Source organism: Cinclus cinclus, chromosome 2 (assembly GCF_963662255.1).
Source record: "Cinclus cinclus chromosome 2, bCinCin1.1, whole genome shotgun sequence".
Taxonomy (NCBI): domain Eukaryota; kingdom Metazoa; phylum Chordata; class Aves; order Passeriformes; family Cinclidae; genus Cinclus; species Cinclus cinclus.
In genome coordinates, this window is record NC_085047.1 from 30,732,105 (window position 1) to 30,751,458 (window position 19,354).

Here is a 19,354-nt window from a genome sequence, read left to right on the forward strand (position 1 = left end):
AGCCCAATTCTCTTGGGTTTCATCCTGTATGCATCTGTTTTCATCCCTTAGAAGAAAAACTTTGTGTGATAGATACCACAGTTAAGCCATTTTACATATTTTATTAATATTTTGTTGTTAATATACTTTTAATCCAATTACTCCAGTTATCTTAAAAATGTCCATGTGCAGGTGCCGTTCAGGTGCAGGCAGAATGCTGTAAGACTTTAGCTACAAATATTAACACATTCCCAGTATCAGTCCACTTACTCAGTTATATTGAGGATTATAATACCCCAGTCACCTGGGGAGCACTCAGCTCAACTGGATCATGCCTATCACATCAGTTGTTGCCATCTCTGAGTCCCCAGGGATTCCTTCTTCCTGGTCACTGCCTGGTGCACGTGGAGAGGAGAAGTTCTATCCTGTGTAGATAGTTCTGACAGGGATAAATAGGTTGCTACACCTTTTCTGGCATAGAATTTGTTGCCTCGGTGGTTTCTTCTGCCTTTTCCTATTCTTTGCAAAAGCTTTCTACTTTCCCAATTTTCCTGTTAGTGAGCCAGGAAAAGTAGATTGCATGATGCAGCTAAATCCCATGGGTGCGTGTATTTCCCTTCTTCTGTGCCTCACAACACGTCTGCAGCACACCCATCAGATTTTGTTGATGTTGCTGCAGAAGCAATCAGCAAGAATTCCTTTCCCAAAGACTTGGCTGAAACAGAATATTGATGATTTTCTTGCGGTTTAGTCTTCATTCCAAATAGTTCCCAGAAGCTACCCCCATATATCTGGGAGGAAAAGCATAAATTTGAGATCCGTGGACAGTTTCTAATAAGAAAGTATCATAATTTTTAAAATTACCTGAGTAAAAAAAGTAAAATTAAGGTATTTAAAAATAAAAGCAAAAAGTGTCCACTAAATCTTAGCAACAAGAAATTTTAAGAGAAATTTGAAAGATTATCTTAACAGCCAGACTTGTTTGTCTCTTACGTATGTAATCTCTTCTCTGGAAATAACCCAAACTTATGCAAACTAGTCCTCAATGGAGGATTTCTGGTTCTGCTAGTACAGGATCAGCAATTTACGAACAGTGGTGTATTTCCAGAAGAAGTCAGTACAGCTCAGCACTCTCTATCAGTGCCCCAGCTCTTCAATGTCGTCATAGCCTGTATCTTCAAGAGCAGGGGGTGAGGGTCTCTCAGACTCAGAGGTCCTGTTTCTGGGAGTCCAGTCTGAAAACATGAAGGGAAGAACACTGAGGTAGATAAATCCACATCCTGTACGCATTAGCTCTGTGTGGTTGTGCAGCTGCCAGTTGTCTCCTCCAGATATTAGAACCTTGGGTAGGAATGGCTGTGAAAGATCTGAGAAATGCTTATGGCACTCTGCCTTCTGCTGCGTGTATACATATCCAAGGATCAAGCTTTATACACAATGTTAAAAGGAATATATTTATGGGCTGTTAAAAAAATCTCTAATGTCTCTCTCTAGTTACTTTGAGTCCTATATTTTGATTATTTTTCCATGTCTGCAGTAGGCCAGAAATGTTTATCACTACCCTAAAAAGTAGAGTTCAGATCAGGTGTTCCACAGTTATGTTAAATGTGTTTAACTATTTAATTGTTTACATTGTTAATTCTTACTGATTTATATGGGCCTTAAAAAATTTAGTGCCAGGTTAAAAACCTAGCTGAATCCATCCTCCACTGATGTAGAATGAGATCTGATAAAGACTGTTAAGAGACTGTAGTTGAAGGGAGAAACAGTCAATTGCATAATTTGAAAAATCCATGTCTAATGATGTGTAGTATTTTACAGAGCATGATTTGAAGCTGCATCAGACATTGAGCCCTCTCAGACCTGTCATGTTGTTGGAAGAAAGGGAAGTATCACACTAGCATCCATAAACAGAAGGATATGCTGTAAGAAATAAGAGCTGGTCCTTCTGCTCTGATGGTAGTAAGATCTCAGTATCACGCTGCAAAGAAATACCATAAAGTTTTGGGTTTGAAACAGTTTTTGGAAGATACAGACCTACTGACATGGACTGAGTGGAGACACATCATAAGCAGAGTGCAGTCTACAAGGCCTAAGTAGAAAGTTGACTAATTTAGGTTGGTGGCTGTCTAGAGAAACAAAATACAAAACAGAACTGGGGACAGGTATGTGAACAAACTGCTATCAGTCTTCAAGTACTTAAAAGGCTGTTACAAAGATGACTGCAACCCTCTATCCCCGTGGTCATTCTAATAAAAAGTAATAATTTTAATTCACGGCAGTGGAAACTTAGGTTGGGTTGGCCACAGGCAGGAATTTTATGGATGCAAGGAAAGCAGAGCACAGAACAGAACAGCACTGCTCTTCTAGCCTCACCTATCCATGAATCCTTGTTTCTGCCACTTTCTTCAGAGATCCCAATGATTTCCTGTTCATTCTGCCCAGAAAGAGAAGCATCTCTAAGTCCAGGAACTTCTGTCACATCATCATAACCATCTTCCAGGGCATTTTCAGGCAGTGGAGAGGTCTCTGAAATAGTACAGGTGTTAACTTCCACTAGGGAAAGCAGTGGCTGATGATCCAGCAACACAGGGCTGTAATACTGACATGTCTGTACTTAACTTGAATCCATCCCTCAGCAAATGTTAGTGTTCACACTTTTATTTTATATACATATGCTTAACAATAATAAATGTGTAAACATAAAGGTAAATCAAAGCACTCCTGTTTCACTTTTTACCTAGAAATCAATATTCAATCTGAATAAGAGAAATTATTTAGAATAATTGTCTTCCCTATAAGCACTTCAAAGCAAGTAAGGAAAAGCTCTTAGGTTTCTTTTTTAGCTAAAAAAAAAGTCCTTAATATAAAAAAAGCAGTATAAAATAAAGACAGGGTGTGGCAGAGTATGGGATATGGGCAACTGAGGTCCGAAACTGCATGTGCCTTTGGCAGTTCATCTCTTGGACACCAGGCAATTGTTAATAGAGCTTTTTGATCAGCTCTAGGAAAATACAGTTCTTCTCCAAACACTTGCTCTCCCTCACCTATTTCAAATTATAAAAAAAATAACAAACCCCCCCCCCCCAAAAAAAAAAAAAACCCAACAAACCAAGTGTATCCCCCAGGCAAACCTCACAGCTAGGAATCTGTATTTTCTTCAGATCACTTGGTTTAAGATCCCTTGGTCAGCTCAACACCAGTGTTCTTATTTGGAATATGTTTTTCCTCTGTTTTAATTCTCCCCATTTGTCTCAGAAATAAGGCAACAGTTTACAAGCTATGACAGTTGCAATGTCTGGGAGAAGCAGTTGTCACGTTGTTGGATTCATGTCACTGGATCCTGTGAAGTGTCTGCAGAACTACCAGCAAACATTTATTTTGAATTTCTGATATAGAAGAGAAAACTAGTGCTTACATATGAGATTGTATGACACTCTTCCACCACAAGAGTTACACAGAAGATTTTGGATCACAAAAAACATCACTAGGACATGAAATGAAGGTCTTAATAACTCATAATGCTTTGGATATGAAAAGTTAACCTGATTTGGGATCTCTTTCTTTGTACAAACCCTTTCTCACATTACCTTGAGTTGCTCCAGGGCCATTTTCTTCATCACTATCTGCTCTATAAAACTGGTCCTTTGGTTTTGAGCTCTCTGAAAAAGAATCTAGGCAAATGAGAAAGAGCATGATATCAGATTAAACGTTCCTTAAGTGCTAAGACTGCACCATGAGAAAAAGAGCAGGCTACAGTAATAGCATCCAAGTCCAGCACACTCTTTGGCAGTCTGTATTACTTCTACAGGGCTTACAATGAAATAACCAAGAATCCCACAGGGGCCGCACAATGCCTCTCATGGATTATAGGGAAGGCAAGCCACAAAGGGAAAAAAAGCAATCCATGGGAGGAAACCTACAAGGACCCAACTGCTGTGAGGGAATTGCCAATTATTCCTTAATTTTCCCCTGCTTTAAATAATTGCAGCAAAAGGTTTTTGTTTGTTTGTTTGTTTGACCTACACTGATCTATGGTCTGTGGCTGCAGCGAGGACTGCACAGAACAAATTGTCCCTAGGAGAGGAATTGACAGAGTCCACTGGGCAGAAAACTCCTCTTCTCGAGTCCAGGAATTTTAAATTTCTCAGTAGATTTGGGAGCTGCAAGTGTCAGGTTTGGATCAGAAAGGAGAAGCTTTTCCTTGAGAAAAGCAAGGCACACGCACAAACCTGAGAGGAAAGTCAAGCCCTGCTTTGCCCTCAGCAGGTTATAATCAATCTCTTCATAGACAGCTTCAGAGAAGGGGTCGTAGGATAGTCTGGAGCCTGAAAGTAAAAGGTAAAGGTTGGTACCAGGAAAGGCACAAAAATGTGCTGACTGAGGATAAACATCTCTGTGCTCTTTCATGCCAGAAAGTAAGCAAAAAATCTGAGTGTGGCAACAGATTCGGTTCATCTCAGTCACCCATCCCACTGCCTCCCCAGCCAACTAAACATTTGGGGCCATGTAAAGGAGGTGTTTCATACCAGTCCTGAGAGACCCACCTCTCTGCTGTGCCCTGGCACGTCGGATCTGCCCAGCAAGAATGGCAAGGACCAGGCAGAGAAGGATCCCCAGGATAATGCAGAGGACGACAGGCACTGAAAGTCTTGTACTGCCTGTGGCAGGGCGGCGGGGACGATCTGAATGGAAACAAAGAGGAAACAGGTAGAGAATCTCGTGTCCCAAAGGGCTGCTGCTCTGCAGCCCCTTGCTGTGCCCATGCTAGCAGGGTGAGGCAGGGCATCTGCTGCTCTCTTATGGGTCCTGCTCAAGCAGATAAAATTCAGCAGCTGGGGTTGGTGCCAGTCAGTTTCCCTTTATGAAGGGCTGTATGAAGTGCTTTCTGATGAGCTGAAATAAACAGCTGTTTTGTCTGCCAAGTATCAGAGACATTGAGTTTGATGGGATAAAGAAAAGAGAGAGAAAGAATTTACCTGCTCTCGTGGGTGATGCTGTTGTTTCTGTCACACCTGCAAAAGGAAGGTGAGTCCAGATTAAGGAAGAGACAAGTGTGAAAAATAGGGAGAACATCTTCATATAATTTGTGATGCTTTTGCAGTCAAAATTATGAAAAGGAATAGTCACTGGGAGGTACAGCTGTTATAATGCTCCCCGACCCACCTCCTTCCCAGAACTGTGTAATAAAGGACCAGTCACTAACCAGAGCAATTCACAGCAGCATCTTCCTTATGATCACAGTTTTTGCCTAACAAAGGCTTGGCAGGACAGTCCCAAAGAGACAGCTCTGTTCCTTTACAGTGCACCTTCTCCAGCCAGATGGGACCAGTCCCTTCCCCAAAGGCAGCTTCACTCAGAGCAGACACAGCAGATCCACAGCCCAGCTGCCTGCATACAACATTGGCATCTTCCATGTCCCAGGCATCATCACAGATTGTTCCCCAGGAACCTTGGTGCCACATCTCCACTCTGCCTGAACATTCATCCTCTCCTCCCATGACTCGTAACTTCTCCCTGTCTGCAAAACACAGAAACCTTCTGTTTTACTGAAACAGCAGGAAGATCCACAGCGACCAATAAGAAAAAACAAAGAGGTGGAAGTACCTGAACAGCTTGTGGAGTTTGGACACTCAGCAAACGCAGCTGGAGATGTTGCCTCCTTTCTTCCTGCAGAATTTAAATAATGAAGTAAATAATTTAATTATTCTCTGAAAAAAAAATTGGGGGAGTGTAAAATACCTGGAAATTGCCCAACAGGTTAATTATTTCATGAAATATGTGTATGGCCTGTTTAGTTCTTGGCAGATGGCTGTTGGCTGTTGCTGTGAATAATAATCTTCGTGATGGTAATGCTTTCCTTCTTCTCATGAAGAAGCTGCAATCCCTTTCAGGATATCTGAATGTCATGTAGAATTAATTTTTATTATAGTGAATATATATATGAATACAGATATTGATATCCATAGGTGTGAAGTACTGTCATAAGAGCGGGAATTAGAAATGGACCTTAAGAACCAAACGGATTTGTACATTTGCCCATGGCTATGTTTATACACTGATATTCCTCCCTACATGTAGAAACATAGACCTGGCTCTAGACCTCTTGGGAAGTCTCATCCTAACTCAGATCTCACAGTGACTGTGTGATCATAGATTGATCATATGACTGTCTATCATAGATTTTTGCATTAAAGTAAAGTATGCAATGGCACTATTGGGGAATTCCCTAGGATTTCACTGGGCCACAGCACTCTGTGATAATCTTTTTGTTTTAATTCACTCATTTAAGTCAATGATAGAGAAAAAAAAATGTTTCTGCCATTTCCATGAAACTAGAAATAATATACACCAGGTAACAAGTGAACACAAAGTAATTACTGTGGTGTCCATATGTGCATGCATAGGTTAATGTACACGTCTGGCCCTATACTAATGCATTTCTGATTACCAGTGCAAATAATGTGGGTCTCTTCGGCTCGGTTATCGCACGACTGAGGATCCCAGGGGTCCGACTGACATTGCCAGAGTGAATTGTGCTGCTCAGCACACTCAATGTGGTCCAGCCACGTGGGCCCAGACCCTCTGCCATATTTGAAGTCCGTCGCTATTCCTCCTCCATCTCCGCAGCCCAGGTGTTTGCACATGGTTGCTGCGGTGAGCTGGGACATGCGATTGGAACAAACGCTGCCCCATGTCCCATTGTAGAAAACTTCTACACGCCCAGCACAGTCATTGCCATTCACCAGCCTCAGAGCCAGGAAATCTGGAAGTGAAGGCATGAAAATGGAATTAGTGCCACAGACTTCTTGTGATATGTTTCTTTCCTGCCTGTGTAATAACACGTTTTTTGCAGTGCTAACTGCTTGCATTGGTTCTACCTGTATTGTGGGGCATGGATGCTCCAGAGGCTGCAGTCCTTTCAGGGTTTGTACCAGCTCCGACATGGGTCCTAACAGGCTGGACTCTAGGGGTCATCAGTGTTTTTTATCACTTCTCTTTCATTTCTCCTCTCTCTTGCTGCTGCCATTCTGTCTTAAATATGTGTGAGCAGAGCCACCATAAGCTGCTTGGATTGTCTGATGCTGTGGTGCACAGTGGGTTGTTCCCATTGGTTTCAGAGCCAGCTGTAACCAACTGTAATGAGCACACAGCCCCTTGCTGTGGAAATGTTTACAAACTCCTCAAATTAATCCCCCAAATATCCTACCACACCACAGACTTTTGCATATGTGTGTGTGTGTGTGTGTGTGTGTGTGTGTGTGTGTGTGTTGATGCATATATGGGCTTCTGTAGATCCTTTGCATCTTGGTAGGACCAAGAAGATGTGCTGACCAACTGTGCTTGTCATCAAGACAGAAAGAGGCTGTCCAAACAAGTCCCCAATATTCTCGACTTCCCTCTTATAAAACCATCCTGTTTGAACCCAAAGAAAAGGGTTTTCCAAACATACCTGAGCACAGGACTCCAGCATCCTCTTTGTGTTGGCAGTTGTGCTGGCCCCACACCCTAGAGGGACATGCCCAGAGATCAGATTCGGCCCCAGTGCAATTCACGTCATCCAGCCAGATCTGCCCCGACCCCTCTCCATAATGACCAGAGACAAATGCCTTGATGGCATGGCCACATCCAAGCTGTTTGCAAACAACATTGGCATCTGATAGATCCCAGTTATCATCACAGATGGTGCCCCAGATGCCATGATGATAAAGCTCTACTCTCCCAGCACAGCGGTTTGTTCCATTCACCAGCCTCACCTGCCTGCTGCCTGTAGGAAGAAAATCCAGCTGTCAACATGCAACACAACTATAATGCACAGGTCAGCATAATGGCAATATTTTTAAAGCACTTTTAAGACATCATGCTCTTATTATATCCCAATTCTGCTATGGTTGCTTGGGCTGAAGTCCTGTGAGGCTAAAACTGCATAAAGGGAAACGCCTCCTCCTGCACCATGTGAATGTTTGAATAATTCCTGCGAGATATTGCAAGCAATAAGTGTCAAGTCATACTAAGTACATGCAGAGGTCACCTTATCTTAGAAAGCCAGACAACCTGTTTTCTATCTATAGTAATTTAGTTAGAGACAGACACTGTTCCTATTACAGATGGGTTACAAAATCAGAGAAGAGTAGAAACAGTTGTAATATTCTGTAGAACAGCTGCAAGCATTTATAAATATAGATATGTCACAAAATAAAAGCTATGTAATTCTCAAGCACTAAGAATACTTGGTAATCATAGCCAAGTTAGTGTTCTTATGGTTTCTGTTTTCTAATAGTTCTGTTTGACTCTGGAAGATAATTCTAAAGAAATTCAGATGATTTCTTCATCTGAAGATTGTGTAAATTACACTTGCTTCCTTAACTATCATCAGGCTCAGACTCATGCTGACTTAAGATCTGTGACACCACAGCACAACGTGGGCTGAAGAAACACTAGGAAACATTCTGTACCTTTCATACAGTGACTCACCTGAACAAATCACACCAACGTCTTCAGAAACTCCCGTTGGCACTGTCTGGTAATGGGAGGTGTTGCAGAGCATCACCTGAGTCTCATTTCCAGTACACTGGACACTCCTTAGGCCAACAAGACCCATCCCTCGCTCAGACTTTGGAAGGTAATAGGCTTTCTTGGCATTTCCACACTGCAGCTGTCTGCACACCACATGGGCATCCTTAATGTCCCAGTCATCATCCAGGACTCTGCTCCACACACCATGGAGTGAGATCTCAACTCGCCCATCACAGCGGCTCTCACCCCCTGAGAGTCTGAGTGATTCAGCAAGACCTGGACTCAAGAGAGTTGGGAAATACACTGAGTAACATATACTTACCTCACTGCAGTAGAAGTAGCTTGCAAGAAAGCTATGGAAGACAAATTTTTGTGCTGGTAAAATATTAATTCTCACCACTGATTAAGAAGTCTGACTGTGTTAAGTCTTTGTTTGCTTTCATGCACTCAAGGACCTGCAATGGGAAGCGAGAAAGGCTTCCCCACCTCAAAGACTAGATCCTACCAGTGAGATCACCAGCGCTGCCTTGGTCTGAAGTTGCACCACCCATAAAAGGCCACTCCTGACTTACCTGAGCAAGTTACAGTGGCTGCTTCTTTGGCTGAACAGGTTGGATTGCCCAAAGTCACTTGAGCACAATCCCACAGGCAAGACTCTGTCCCTTCACAGTGAAAAGCATCTCTCCATATAGGACCATTTCCATCCACAAAACTGTCTTCCATCTGGATTGATTTTGCATAGCCGCAGTTCAGCTGATGGCAGAGAACACTGGCAGCTTGCAAACTCCAGTGGGAGTGGCAGAGTCTTCCCCATGTGTCTCCATGGCGGATCTCCACTATGCCAGAGCATGTGGTGCCATTCACCAACCTGCCCCCTGGACACCCTGAACGTAAGATAAAGGGAATATTGGAGTGTTACATTTGCAACTGCTCAGGGGCAGTGACTGGGAAATGAGAATGAACTTTCTTTATCATTCAGTAGTAAAAATGACTTAACTGGACCATACTCATAACTAGAAAATTCCATACTCATAATTGGACTTCAGTCCAGCCTGTTTTACTGAGAAGAATGACTAGAACTCAGGATCAGGTCCCATTTGCAATTTTTAAAATCAGGGCTCTAGGTTTTGGGGCTTTGGGTCAACCAATAGACCTTAATTTTCCAGACCAATATCATTGAGGGCCGACAGCTCTGGATCCTTTGACTGCTGGTCCAAGTTCTCACTTAAACCTGGATCAGGAATTCAGTCCCTGCCTCAATTACCTGACAGGTGTAACTATCTCCAGTCTTGTCTCATGCTATGCCTGCCTGTTCTCTCCAGCCAGACTCTATATCTTTTTGTTTGCTTTTACTTGTCTGGGACTACTCATAGACCTTATTGCCAATACCTTCCTCTGTCCTCTCTGCAGATGCTTTGGATTGTGTCTTGGTGGCAAGGACTCTGCCTCTGCTGTGCTCAGCCTCTGTGCCCAGCTCATCCTGGGTTGTGCAGCAGCTCTGCTCTTGCTGTTACCTGACACTAGGAGCATTTCAGAGAGTGCAGCCTTGTGGTACAGTTGAAGTGCAGCCTTGACTCCTGTTGCAGCAGTCAAAAGACAGACCCTGACTCCACATATGCCCTCTGAATTTTGAGTCCATATTTTTCCTCAAGGAAGGAGTTTTTCAATTCTCTTCTTAGACCTTTCCACTGCTCACCTGAACATACCACACGAGCCTCTTTTCCAGCAGGGCATTCATCGTGATCTAGAGCACGCACGGGACAGTCTCTTAGGAGTGAGCCATTCTTCTGGCAGCTGAATGTGCCATTCCAGACAGATCCATTTCCTTCCCCAAAGGACTGCCCACTTGGTATCAATAGTGCAACGCCACAGTCTAGCTGCTGGCAGAGGATATTGGCAGCTGGTAAATCCCACAGGTAGTCGCACAGGGTTCCCCATGTGCCTCCGTGGAGAAGCTCTACTCTCCCTGAACATGTGGTACTGCCATTCACCAGCCTGTACCTACCGTAGCCTGCAGAAAGAATAAATGAGCTTAGCAGTTATTTTTGGGGTTTTGTGCTACTGCAATAAAAACTGTAAGAAAGTTCTATCTGCAAGAAACTAGCACTTATTTATGTGTCAGGTTACTGGAAAGCATCTTAGAACAGGATGCTAATAAGCCAGCTCTGAATAAAAGTTTCAATTGTCCATGTTGTAGCCTGCACTGTATGACTGAAAGCCTTTTAGCTCTTTAAGTTCAGTGTCTCCTCTTTGCTCTGCTCTCTCCTCCCCTCACAATACTGCCACTACCTTACAAGATCTTCTCTTGCAGAGGCAGCTTCAGCACTGCCTTGCATGTGAGGAATTCAGAGTAGGAGCAACTGGTATCACTCTCTCTCCCAGTAATTGGTCATGTCACATTTCCTGGTAAGCAGAAACTGCAGTGGGGAATTCTCAGCTTTCATCCATGCCCCAGAGCAAGGGCAGTGAACACCACAGGCCATAACCATTAGCATATTCCAAATAAATTAAGGGTGGCATGGATGGCACTGTGGTGTCCTACTGCCAGCCCCATGCAGTCCCTCTGTCTTCTCACACTTCCACTTTCTACCCTTACCCTGTCCTTGCATTGTACCCCTAATGAGCCCAGGATTTCAGTTCTGAGCTAAGACTCTTGCAAGACAGAGGCAGGAGTCAAGGTCTGTTAGATGCCTTAACTGAGGTATTTGGCTGCCACTGGTCACAGTGTCCAAGGCAGTCTTTAAAACAGACTGAAGCCTTTTGGGCAGGAAGTTAACATGAGCTCCAGCCCTTTTCCAGGTTTGTTTTGTGTCAGACTGTTGCCAGCAGCTCTGCCCCAGGTTTAGTTTACCCCTTTAGAACCATAGCCTCAGGAAAAAAGTTGTGTTTGTTAGGCCTAATCTTAACTTTTTCAGTGGGTGGCAATACACAGCTGTATCCAGAGCCCCCAACAGCCATGACTGTATGGAGTTCTTAAGAAATATTCCCTTCCAGTCACAATGAAAGTCATCTAGGCCTCTGGCAGCCTTTTAAATTTCTTTTTTTTTTAATAACTTATATTTGTAACTTGTGCCTCCTTCAACCTTTTGGAGATATGGTAGCTCTTTCATTTTTATAATTACCTGAAGTTCCAGGGATTAACATACACACTGTCTCCACAGGACATAAATAATTGTCTCAATATTCCTGCTTGTCTGCTCTGACTATTTTTCCTTTTATTCATAAGAGAAAGATGTGTAGAACATTCTTAGAACTGTTGAGTGCATATTTCTAATAGCATAAAAGAAATAACAGCCCTTTTGAGATCTCTGTGTGGTAGAGTAGTGATTAGAACACCCATGTTAGATACAGACTCTCAGTAGAATGAATGAAACATTGTAGGGCTGCTCTCTGTTATCTTTGGGTCCCCCTTGAATGGCTCAAGGCATGGTAGGGGAAGCATCCAGGCATGCTGAGGACCACAGAAGTGTTCAGATGCTCTGAACTGTGGGTTAACAAGAAGAAGGTATATAGGACACGACACAGGTGAATTATGTCAATCAGTCCAAAGTCTCACCTGAACACACAACAGTGGCATCATGAGAGCATGTGTTAGTATGGTGTATGTTCCTGGGACAGTCCGCAAGGTGAGTCTCATTCCCTACACAGTGAAACTCTTCTTGCCAGATCAGTCCATGTGTGTCTCCAAAGTGAGTTCCTCTCAAGGTAGCCACAGCCTGGCCACACTCTAACTCATTGCATATAACAGAGGCAGTTTTGAAATCAATATGTGAGAAACAGACAGTCACCCAAGTTTCTTCTTGCTTTACTTTCAGATGTCCTGAGCAGGCAGTGTCGCCTCCAATCAGGCGCAGATCAGAGAAACCTGGAAAAAACCCAAAAAACAAGAAATCCAGCATCAAGGGTTGGTTGTACTGACCTGTTTTCATAACTCCTGTATCTTAATGGGCAGGACACATTTCACTTCTCTGAGGACCACTGATACTTTTGAATTGTGACTGGAGCAATTCCTATATAGTGCTGATAAGAAAGAAAGTGGTGTATGGAATTGCTTATTTCTCAGTATGTGAAAATACTAAATCTTTGGGAAAGAAGGAAGGAAGTTTTTAATATCTGTCAATGACTGAGAAGTAGCAATCCCCAAATAGATAAATAGACAAATAGCCATTTACTAGTGTCTGTCCTTGAGACTTCATTATTTCAATGCAGATGAAGCTGAAGCACCCCAGGAAGAGGAAACAGGAAATGTTGCAATCAGTTTCAGAAATTGCTAAAAAAGACAGTCTGGGGTTCTACAGGCTGACCAGCCTCATTTTGGTATTTGGAAAAAAAACATGGAATGAGACTTCTAGGAAATAATTTGTGGGCACAAGGAGATGCATGGAAAGAGTCAGCATGGTTTTATCAAGTGTGTATCATGACTGTGGGACTGTATTGCTTTCTCTGATTAAAATGGATTTATGGATGAGGGGACAGCAGCGCTTCATTTACCTCACATTTAGCTCTGCCATTAACACTGTCTTGCACAATGTTCAAAAACTAGGACGCTACTGTCTGTCTGGAAGGACAACATGGTTAAGCAGCTGATTGAATGTCCAGGCTCAGTCATTAGTGAGTTGCACTCTTCCTAAAGATAGTCAGCAAGTGGAATATCACTTGCTGGGTCTTTCCAGGGGCCTGTTCTGCTCAGTGTCTTCTCTTCATGGAGGTGGTGATGGAGTACACCCTTATGATTTTGGGGGGCTGGGGATATTACCATGAGGACTGAGCTGCCATTCAGAGATTTAGACAGGCTAGACTAATGGGTTGATAGGAGCCTTACAAAAATCAAAAAAAGGGCAAATGTAAAGTCCTGAAGGTGGGAAGGAAAAACCTCTTTTGGTGGTTCTTTTTCCAAAGCGTAAAACCATGCCCATCTTGCACAGGAAGCAGGCAAACAGACATTGGGCTTTTTTTGCCATTGCAGACTGTCATGTCTCAGCTTGCTGAAGATCTGGAGAAGGGCTGTTGTATGACATAACATTGCATTTCCTTGCTTCTCTGCCTACAACTGCTTTTTTTGCCCCCATTCCTGGTCAAAGACAAGTTCACTACTGCTCTCCTGTTGCCTGGGAGAGCTGTGGTAGAAACAAATAGTGGGTTTTTTTCTGTTCTTTATAATTTAATATGTTCAATCTAGGTCATTGCTGTGGCCAGTTAAAGTCAGCTTGCACTCACAGTGCAAGAAGACTTAATGCTGGAGCAACTTGCTTTGAATAAGTAGAGGGAGTACTTGTCTTTATCCAACTAGGGCAAAGTTTGATCCCAGGCTCATATTTTTTTCTATTATACAAGGTTGGATCACTTCTTACCTGAGCAGATCACTCCAATATCAAAGTAATGAGGGCAGGTGAAAGCACCCCATCCTGTATGTGTGCAGTTCCAGAGAGCAGATTCATCACCATGGCAATCAACTCGGTACAACCATGTTGGTCCAGTTCCTTCTCCAAAAGGAGCTCGATTTAGGGCCTTAACAGCAAATCCACATTGCAGTTGCTTACACACAACCTCAGCATCCTTTATGGTCCAGTCACCGTCACACACGGTTCCCCACTGCTCCTCATGTTTTACTTCCACTCTCCCAGAGCAGGGGCCAGTTCCATTTGACAGCCTTAATTCATCAGTGCCTTCAGACAGAGCAAGGTTATAGAAAGGAAAGAGCTTAATCTTGATTATCTGTTGTAGATGTTAATAAGATCATTACTGCTCTTAATTTACATCAGACTTATTTGGTTCACCTTTCTAAATAGTTCCAACTTAAAGAGTGTTTTTTTGCAAGGAGTTATGTCTGTGTTTACAAGTTTGAGCTAACTGCACTGCTAAAATGTAAATTACTTCTAATGACAGGCAAACTTTCTCTTTTACTGATTTATCAGGGCTGGGAGATGCTGAGTAATGTCACTGCTTTGTGATTCACAAAGCCTGCCACAATAAACACTGACAGCTGGGGTGGGTGAGGGGACTGTCCGTCAGTGTGTGATTGCTACAGTAGATCAAGATGTATTATGCTGGGACTTAATTGGCCTGGAAGCCAAGTTTGTGTGTGTGTCATTGGGAGTGAGGTAACTGGAGGAGTTGGCTACCAGAAGGACCCAGAGGGGCCAGGTCAGCCACTGGAGAGGTGATAGGGTCAGGGGGTCCACTTGAAGACTCAGCTCAAAGCTGGATTTCTGGGCTGCAAGGACACACTGCTGGCTCATGTTCAATTTGTCCCCACCAGTATCCCCAAGTCCTTCTCCATGGGACTGCTCTCAAGCCATGCATCCTCCAGTCCATGCTGATCCTGATTGCTGTCCTTAGCCAGGTACAGCACCTTGCACTTGGCCCTGTTGAACTTCATGGGGTGAAGCTTATTTTTCAAGCCTGTCAAGATTCCTCTGGATAGCATTCCTTCCTTCAAAGGCTGCACCACTGACCTTGGTGTCCTCTGGAAACTTGCCAAAGCTGAACTCAATCCCACTTCCAATGTCAATAATAAAGATTTTGAACAGTTCCTGTCCCCTAAGGGACACCACTTATTATTGATCTCTATTTGGACATTAAGTCATTGACTGTAATTCTTTGGATGCATCCATCCAGCCAAATTGTTAACCATTGAATAGTCCATTCATCAAACCCACTCGTGTCCAGTTTAAAGACAAGACTGTTGTGTGGGACCATGCCAAACGCCTTACAGAAGTCAAGATAGATCATTGTAAGGCCACTGGTGCTGTTTATGTTTGTGTCACATGTGTTACATTTTGCGTGTTTTCATCTGTGTGGGCAGCCATGTACAGCTGTGGTGTGTGTGAATATGTATTTGTGAGAATTACATATGTTTTGGACTAAAAGCCTCACTAGCAGCTGGATCTAAGCCACTGCTGTTTGAAGCATGAAAGAAGATACTTGTGAAATGGGTGGAAAATCAAATGGTAGAAAACCACATGCAAGACTGTTGTATTCCTAGATTAAGGACAAACTACAAGCTAAATGTGCAAAGGAAACAGGAAGAAGTTGGCCACTACATCTGACTTTCGTCTTCAGTTTGATCAGGTTTGCATTTCAGCGTGTTATGGAACAGGTAAATCTCTGAAGAGGGCTGGCAACTTCTTTTTGGGTCTGAGGTGCTGTTCACATTGACCACATAGCTAAAGGAGGTTTACAGAACAGTCATATAAGAAGCCTAATATCTTTGGTCACAAATTTTTACTGTTTCAAGACCTGACACACAATGGAATATTAAAGCACACCTTTACAGGACAGATTTGACCTGATTGTCAGTGTCCTGAGTGCACTAAGAATCCTTAATGGGCCTGGCCTTCCCCACCTGGGTTTTCCACCCACATGCGCTGCCCAAGGGCCCATTCAAGCACAGACCTGGACCTTCTCTCACTGCCTGTGCTATGTGGGATATGCAGCTGTGTTCCACTCTGGCACAGCCATGCCTGGCCATGGACCCTGTTGATCTGCACTCACAGCCACAGTGACCAGGTGCCCAGAGAAACCTGCAGTACTCATCCAGACCCAGCACTGGGCACTGATGTGGATGGAAAGCAGTACAGATGTGCACTTGCAAATCTTGCAAGTAGCCCAGGAAGATCATCTTCTATTGATGATGGTGTTTGAGAAGTAACGAAAGATAATTTGCACCAAGAGCCTTGGGTTTTCCTGTAAGATTTTTTAAAAATAAGTCTTTATGTAAAATATCACCTTCCCTGTCTCCCTCAAAAAAGAGGCATTTCTACATATCAGACCTCTTGCTGTCGTCTGACACTGTGATATTAGAATATTTAATTTTTCTTCACATTTGGAAGCAAATCTAATTTTTCTCTCTACTTACTGCAAGTGGGTCAGTCTCAACCCATGAGCTGGTGCTAATGCAGCCATTTCTTTTCAAAACTAACCATTGTTTCATCTCTTATTGTAGAGTAAACTGCTTGCAGCAGTCAGTTGGAAGGCAATTTCTCCTCCATCTTCTTGTGGTCTGTAACTGCTTCATCAGACACTGACGATGTGGCTTTGACACCTGACCACCTCTCATACACAGGCAAAGGCCTTACCTCTTCACTAACACTCCTGGATTTCCTCACAATTTCCTGCCTATCACTTAAATTTGGAAACAAGGGGGGGAAAAGAAGTTGGTTATTCAAGTGACTGACAATTGGTAACTTTCAAAACCTATTTTTTCTGCAAAATATCCTGTGTCCTCAAGTCTTCTGAGTAAGAAAGTCACATGTATAGCACAATCCTCAGGTAACTACAAAACTACTCTGTGCCTTCAACATGTTGTCTCAGAGAGAGCATAATCTTTCTGTGGTAAGTCTTGTAAGTCTCTACAAAGATATTCTGGAGAACAACCCCCAGGCTATTTGAAGAACATAATTCCAAAAAAGAGTTGCCTCAGCTATAACATTTATACATTTAAAAGAGAAATGAATTCTAAGAAAAGTTTAGTTGCTAATACATTTTTAAAGGTACCAGATAACCAATTTCTATTAGCCATATTCAGGAACAAAACAAACAGTTATTCACTCAACTATGTAATCTCTGTGCACCTGAATTCTTAAATAATTGTACACCTGATGTTTTCAACATGTAACAGTATGCAAGACTGGATGCAGAAGTAGGCATAACCCAATCGACAGATTTAAATATTTCCTAATAAAAGCTGTCATTTGCTGTAATCATTATTCTGTCAATTTTTTGTGATAGATACAGGTACAATTTTGTATTTTCTCACACTCCACATCATGTCCCATAAGCACCTTCATGGAATTCAGTGGTTTGGTGTTCTGCTTGGCTGAGACGGCATGAGACTTTTGCTTGCTCCAGCTGAAAACACAATTCTTCCCATAGGCAAAGGATGAGAGTGCATCCTGCATTCCTGTCCCCAGACCATAAGAGGAGGTTTCCAGCCCAGGTCTGCTGCCTCAGGGGAAGATTGCCAGCTTTCTCCCTGAGGGTTGTGACTCCTGCACGGCTCTGCAACAGTGCTCTGTGCCTGGGGAGCATCAGAACTCCTGTAGCAGCATGGAGAGTACAAGTGCTGCTGGAGCAGAGATGAGGGTTGGAGGTGCTGATGATGGTGTCATTGTAAAGCTACTCTTGTCTGCATCTTCCAGTCAGTCTGTTACTGTTCCCTGATGTTAACAAGGAATTGGCAAAAAAACTCACTCTAATTTCTGCAGTACAGCTCAGTTGACACTAAAACTTCACTACAAAGGTGTCTAAATAAAGAATGTTTCATATTATGAAAATGTATGTCAACAATGCCTCCTGTTCCCTGCCATGTGAACTCTGGCTGCATCCACACAACTTGTGAGAACCTTCAAGACTAGGGCCTTGCTATAGCAAAACATCAACCGTGAAGTCTTGTTCTCGTCACATGGGGATGTGACCACCACCACAATGCCATAATGTCACCTCCACATGTAGAGAATAAAAAATGAGGTTTCCAAAATCTGTCTTTCATCACCAGCATCAACATAACTTCAGAAGAGCAGAGAGACAAACAGTGATATGCTTCAGATATACAGGAACAACTGAGGAGATATTGTTACCCAAACTCCACTGGACACACATGGTAGAGCTACATCATTTTAACTGGTGTTGAACAAAGACCTGGAATTATTAATTCTGTCTACAAAGAGCTCAGCAGGAGAGATAAGACAGTAGTAAGGACACCCAGTTGATTTTCAGTACAGCTAAAATGTTTACAAAATTTGGACTTGAATTCTTATGATAATGGCCAGTCACTGATATCTGAGTAAAATAAAAAACTTCTACAAAAGACTTACCCTTTGTTATCTCAGGATTACCAAGGAGATTGAATCAAAGACAGATACATACTTAAACACCTTTTTGTCACTTTGTTTTAGAGGTTGGTAGAATAACAACCTACTTCTGTTAAATTTGCATACTTTTTTGTATCTCACTGCCTTATGCAAACAAAGTATCTACTTACCCAGGGAGATCTGAATGGAGAGGAGAATCAACCACAGCACTGGAGCAGAAAGATGTCCTTTTGTTTCCATCCTGACCACAGATGGATGAAACTTCACTCTCCAGGCACTGCCTAGATAAAACTCTGGCTGGGCATTCCTGTATCTCACAAATGACTACGAAGGAGGAAATATATCGATTCACGTGCTAGCATGAGCTACCTGAAGGAACCAATAGAAATATTGTTCACCTTTTTAGACATTATCAGCAGACTAATCTCCAATCTGAAGGAGTCAAAACCTCCAATAAAATTCAAAAAGTGTACTTGTGACCTTATATGAAGGATGATTGTGTATCTGATGTCACCATCGGAATTGATTTACTGTGGGACCAGCACTGGTGGCCCAGGCAGAGCTGTGCACAAAGTGGTTATTTCTGACCTGGCCAAGGAATAAGAAAGTGCAGAACACTGGACATTTATTAATCACTTCAGAAGAAAAAAAAAAAAAAAAAGGCAAAGAAAATTCCTTTAATTTGTAGTTTATCTGCCTCATTGGGAGAAATTGTACTCCAATCAACAGAATTGGTGTTTACCACTAGAGGTGGTTCGGTGAGTAAAAAAATGATATCCTCTTTGTCTTTGAGGCAGGCTTAAGGCTTCTTTATTTGGTCAAAACTTTTTGGGCTGAAGTTCTTAAGAAAATATCTTCTTTAGGATTCGAGTTGCAGGCCTTCCTCTTTTCTCTGCTGAGTTTCTTTTTGATCCAGGTGCTCACTGCTGGTAGTTCTACACTGTCTCATTCACTCTAGAATGACAACTTCAGGGAAATAGAAGCTGCTGTTAATTTAACAGTGGCAACAGAAACAAGTTGCAGAATGCTGTTTACACCAGTCTAAA

General features: G+C 42.7%; 1 protein-coding gene across 1 annotated transcript; it reads right to left on the minus strand.

Annotated features, from left to right (window-relative positions):
• Positions 1-1,116: 1,116 nt before the first annotated feature.
• On the minus strand, positions 1,117-18,548 carry LOC134057846 (antigen WC1.1-like). Its single transcript, XM_062514893.1, has 16 exons — positions 18,479-18,548; positions 13,848-14,162; positions 12,053-12,361; positions 10,193-10,507; positions 9,069-9,380; positions 8,455-8,772; positions 7,433-7,747; positions 6,431-6,745; positions 5,587-5,649; positions 5,186-5,500; positions 4,959-4,994; positions 4,523-4,664; positions 4,202-4,300; positions 3,570-3,637; positions 2,329-2,508; positions 1,117-1,214 (listed from the first exon to the last, which is right to left on the minus strand). The coding sequence occupies exons 1-16, from the start codon at positions 18,546-18,548 to the stop codon at positions 1,117-1,119; spliced, it is 3,270 nt and encodes a 1,089-aa protein (XP_062370877.1).
• Between the last annotated feature and the right edge of the window lie 806 nt (positions 18,549-19,354).

What these genes read in the sequence shown, in the direction of transcription:
- LOC134057846 (XM_062514893.1), bottom strand. Translation starts at nt 18,548, where the DNA reads ATGGAAACAAAAGGACATCTTTCTGCTCCAGTGCTGTGGTTGATTCTC. An exon ending in TATTGGAGTGATCTGCTCAG is followed by an intron (nt 12,362 to 13,847) that starts GTAAGAAGTGAT and finishes GGTTTTTTCCAG; the next exon opens with GTTTCTCTGATCTGCGCCTG. An exon ending in TGCCACTGTTGTGTGTTCAG is followed by an intron (nt 10,508 to 12,052) that starts GTGAGACTTTGG and finishes TTCTTTCTGCAG; the next exon opens with GCTACGGTAGGTACAGGCTG.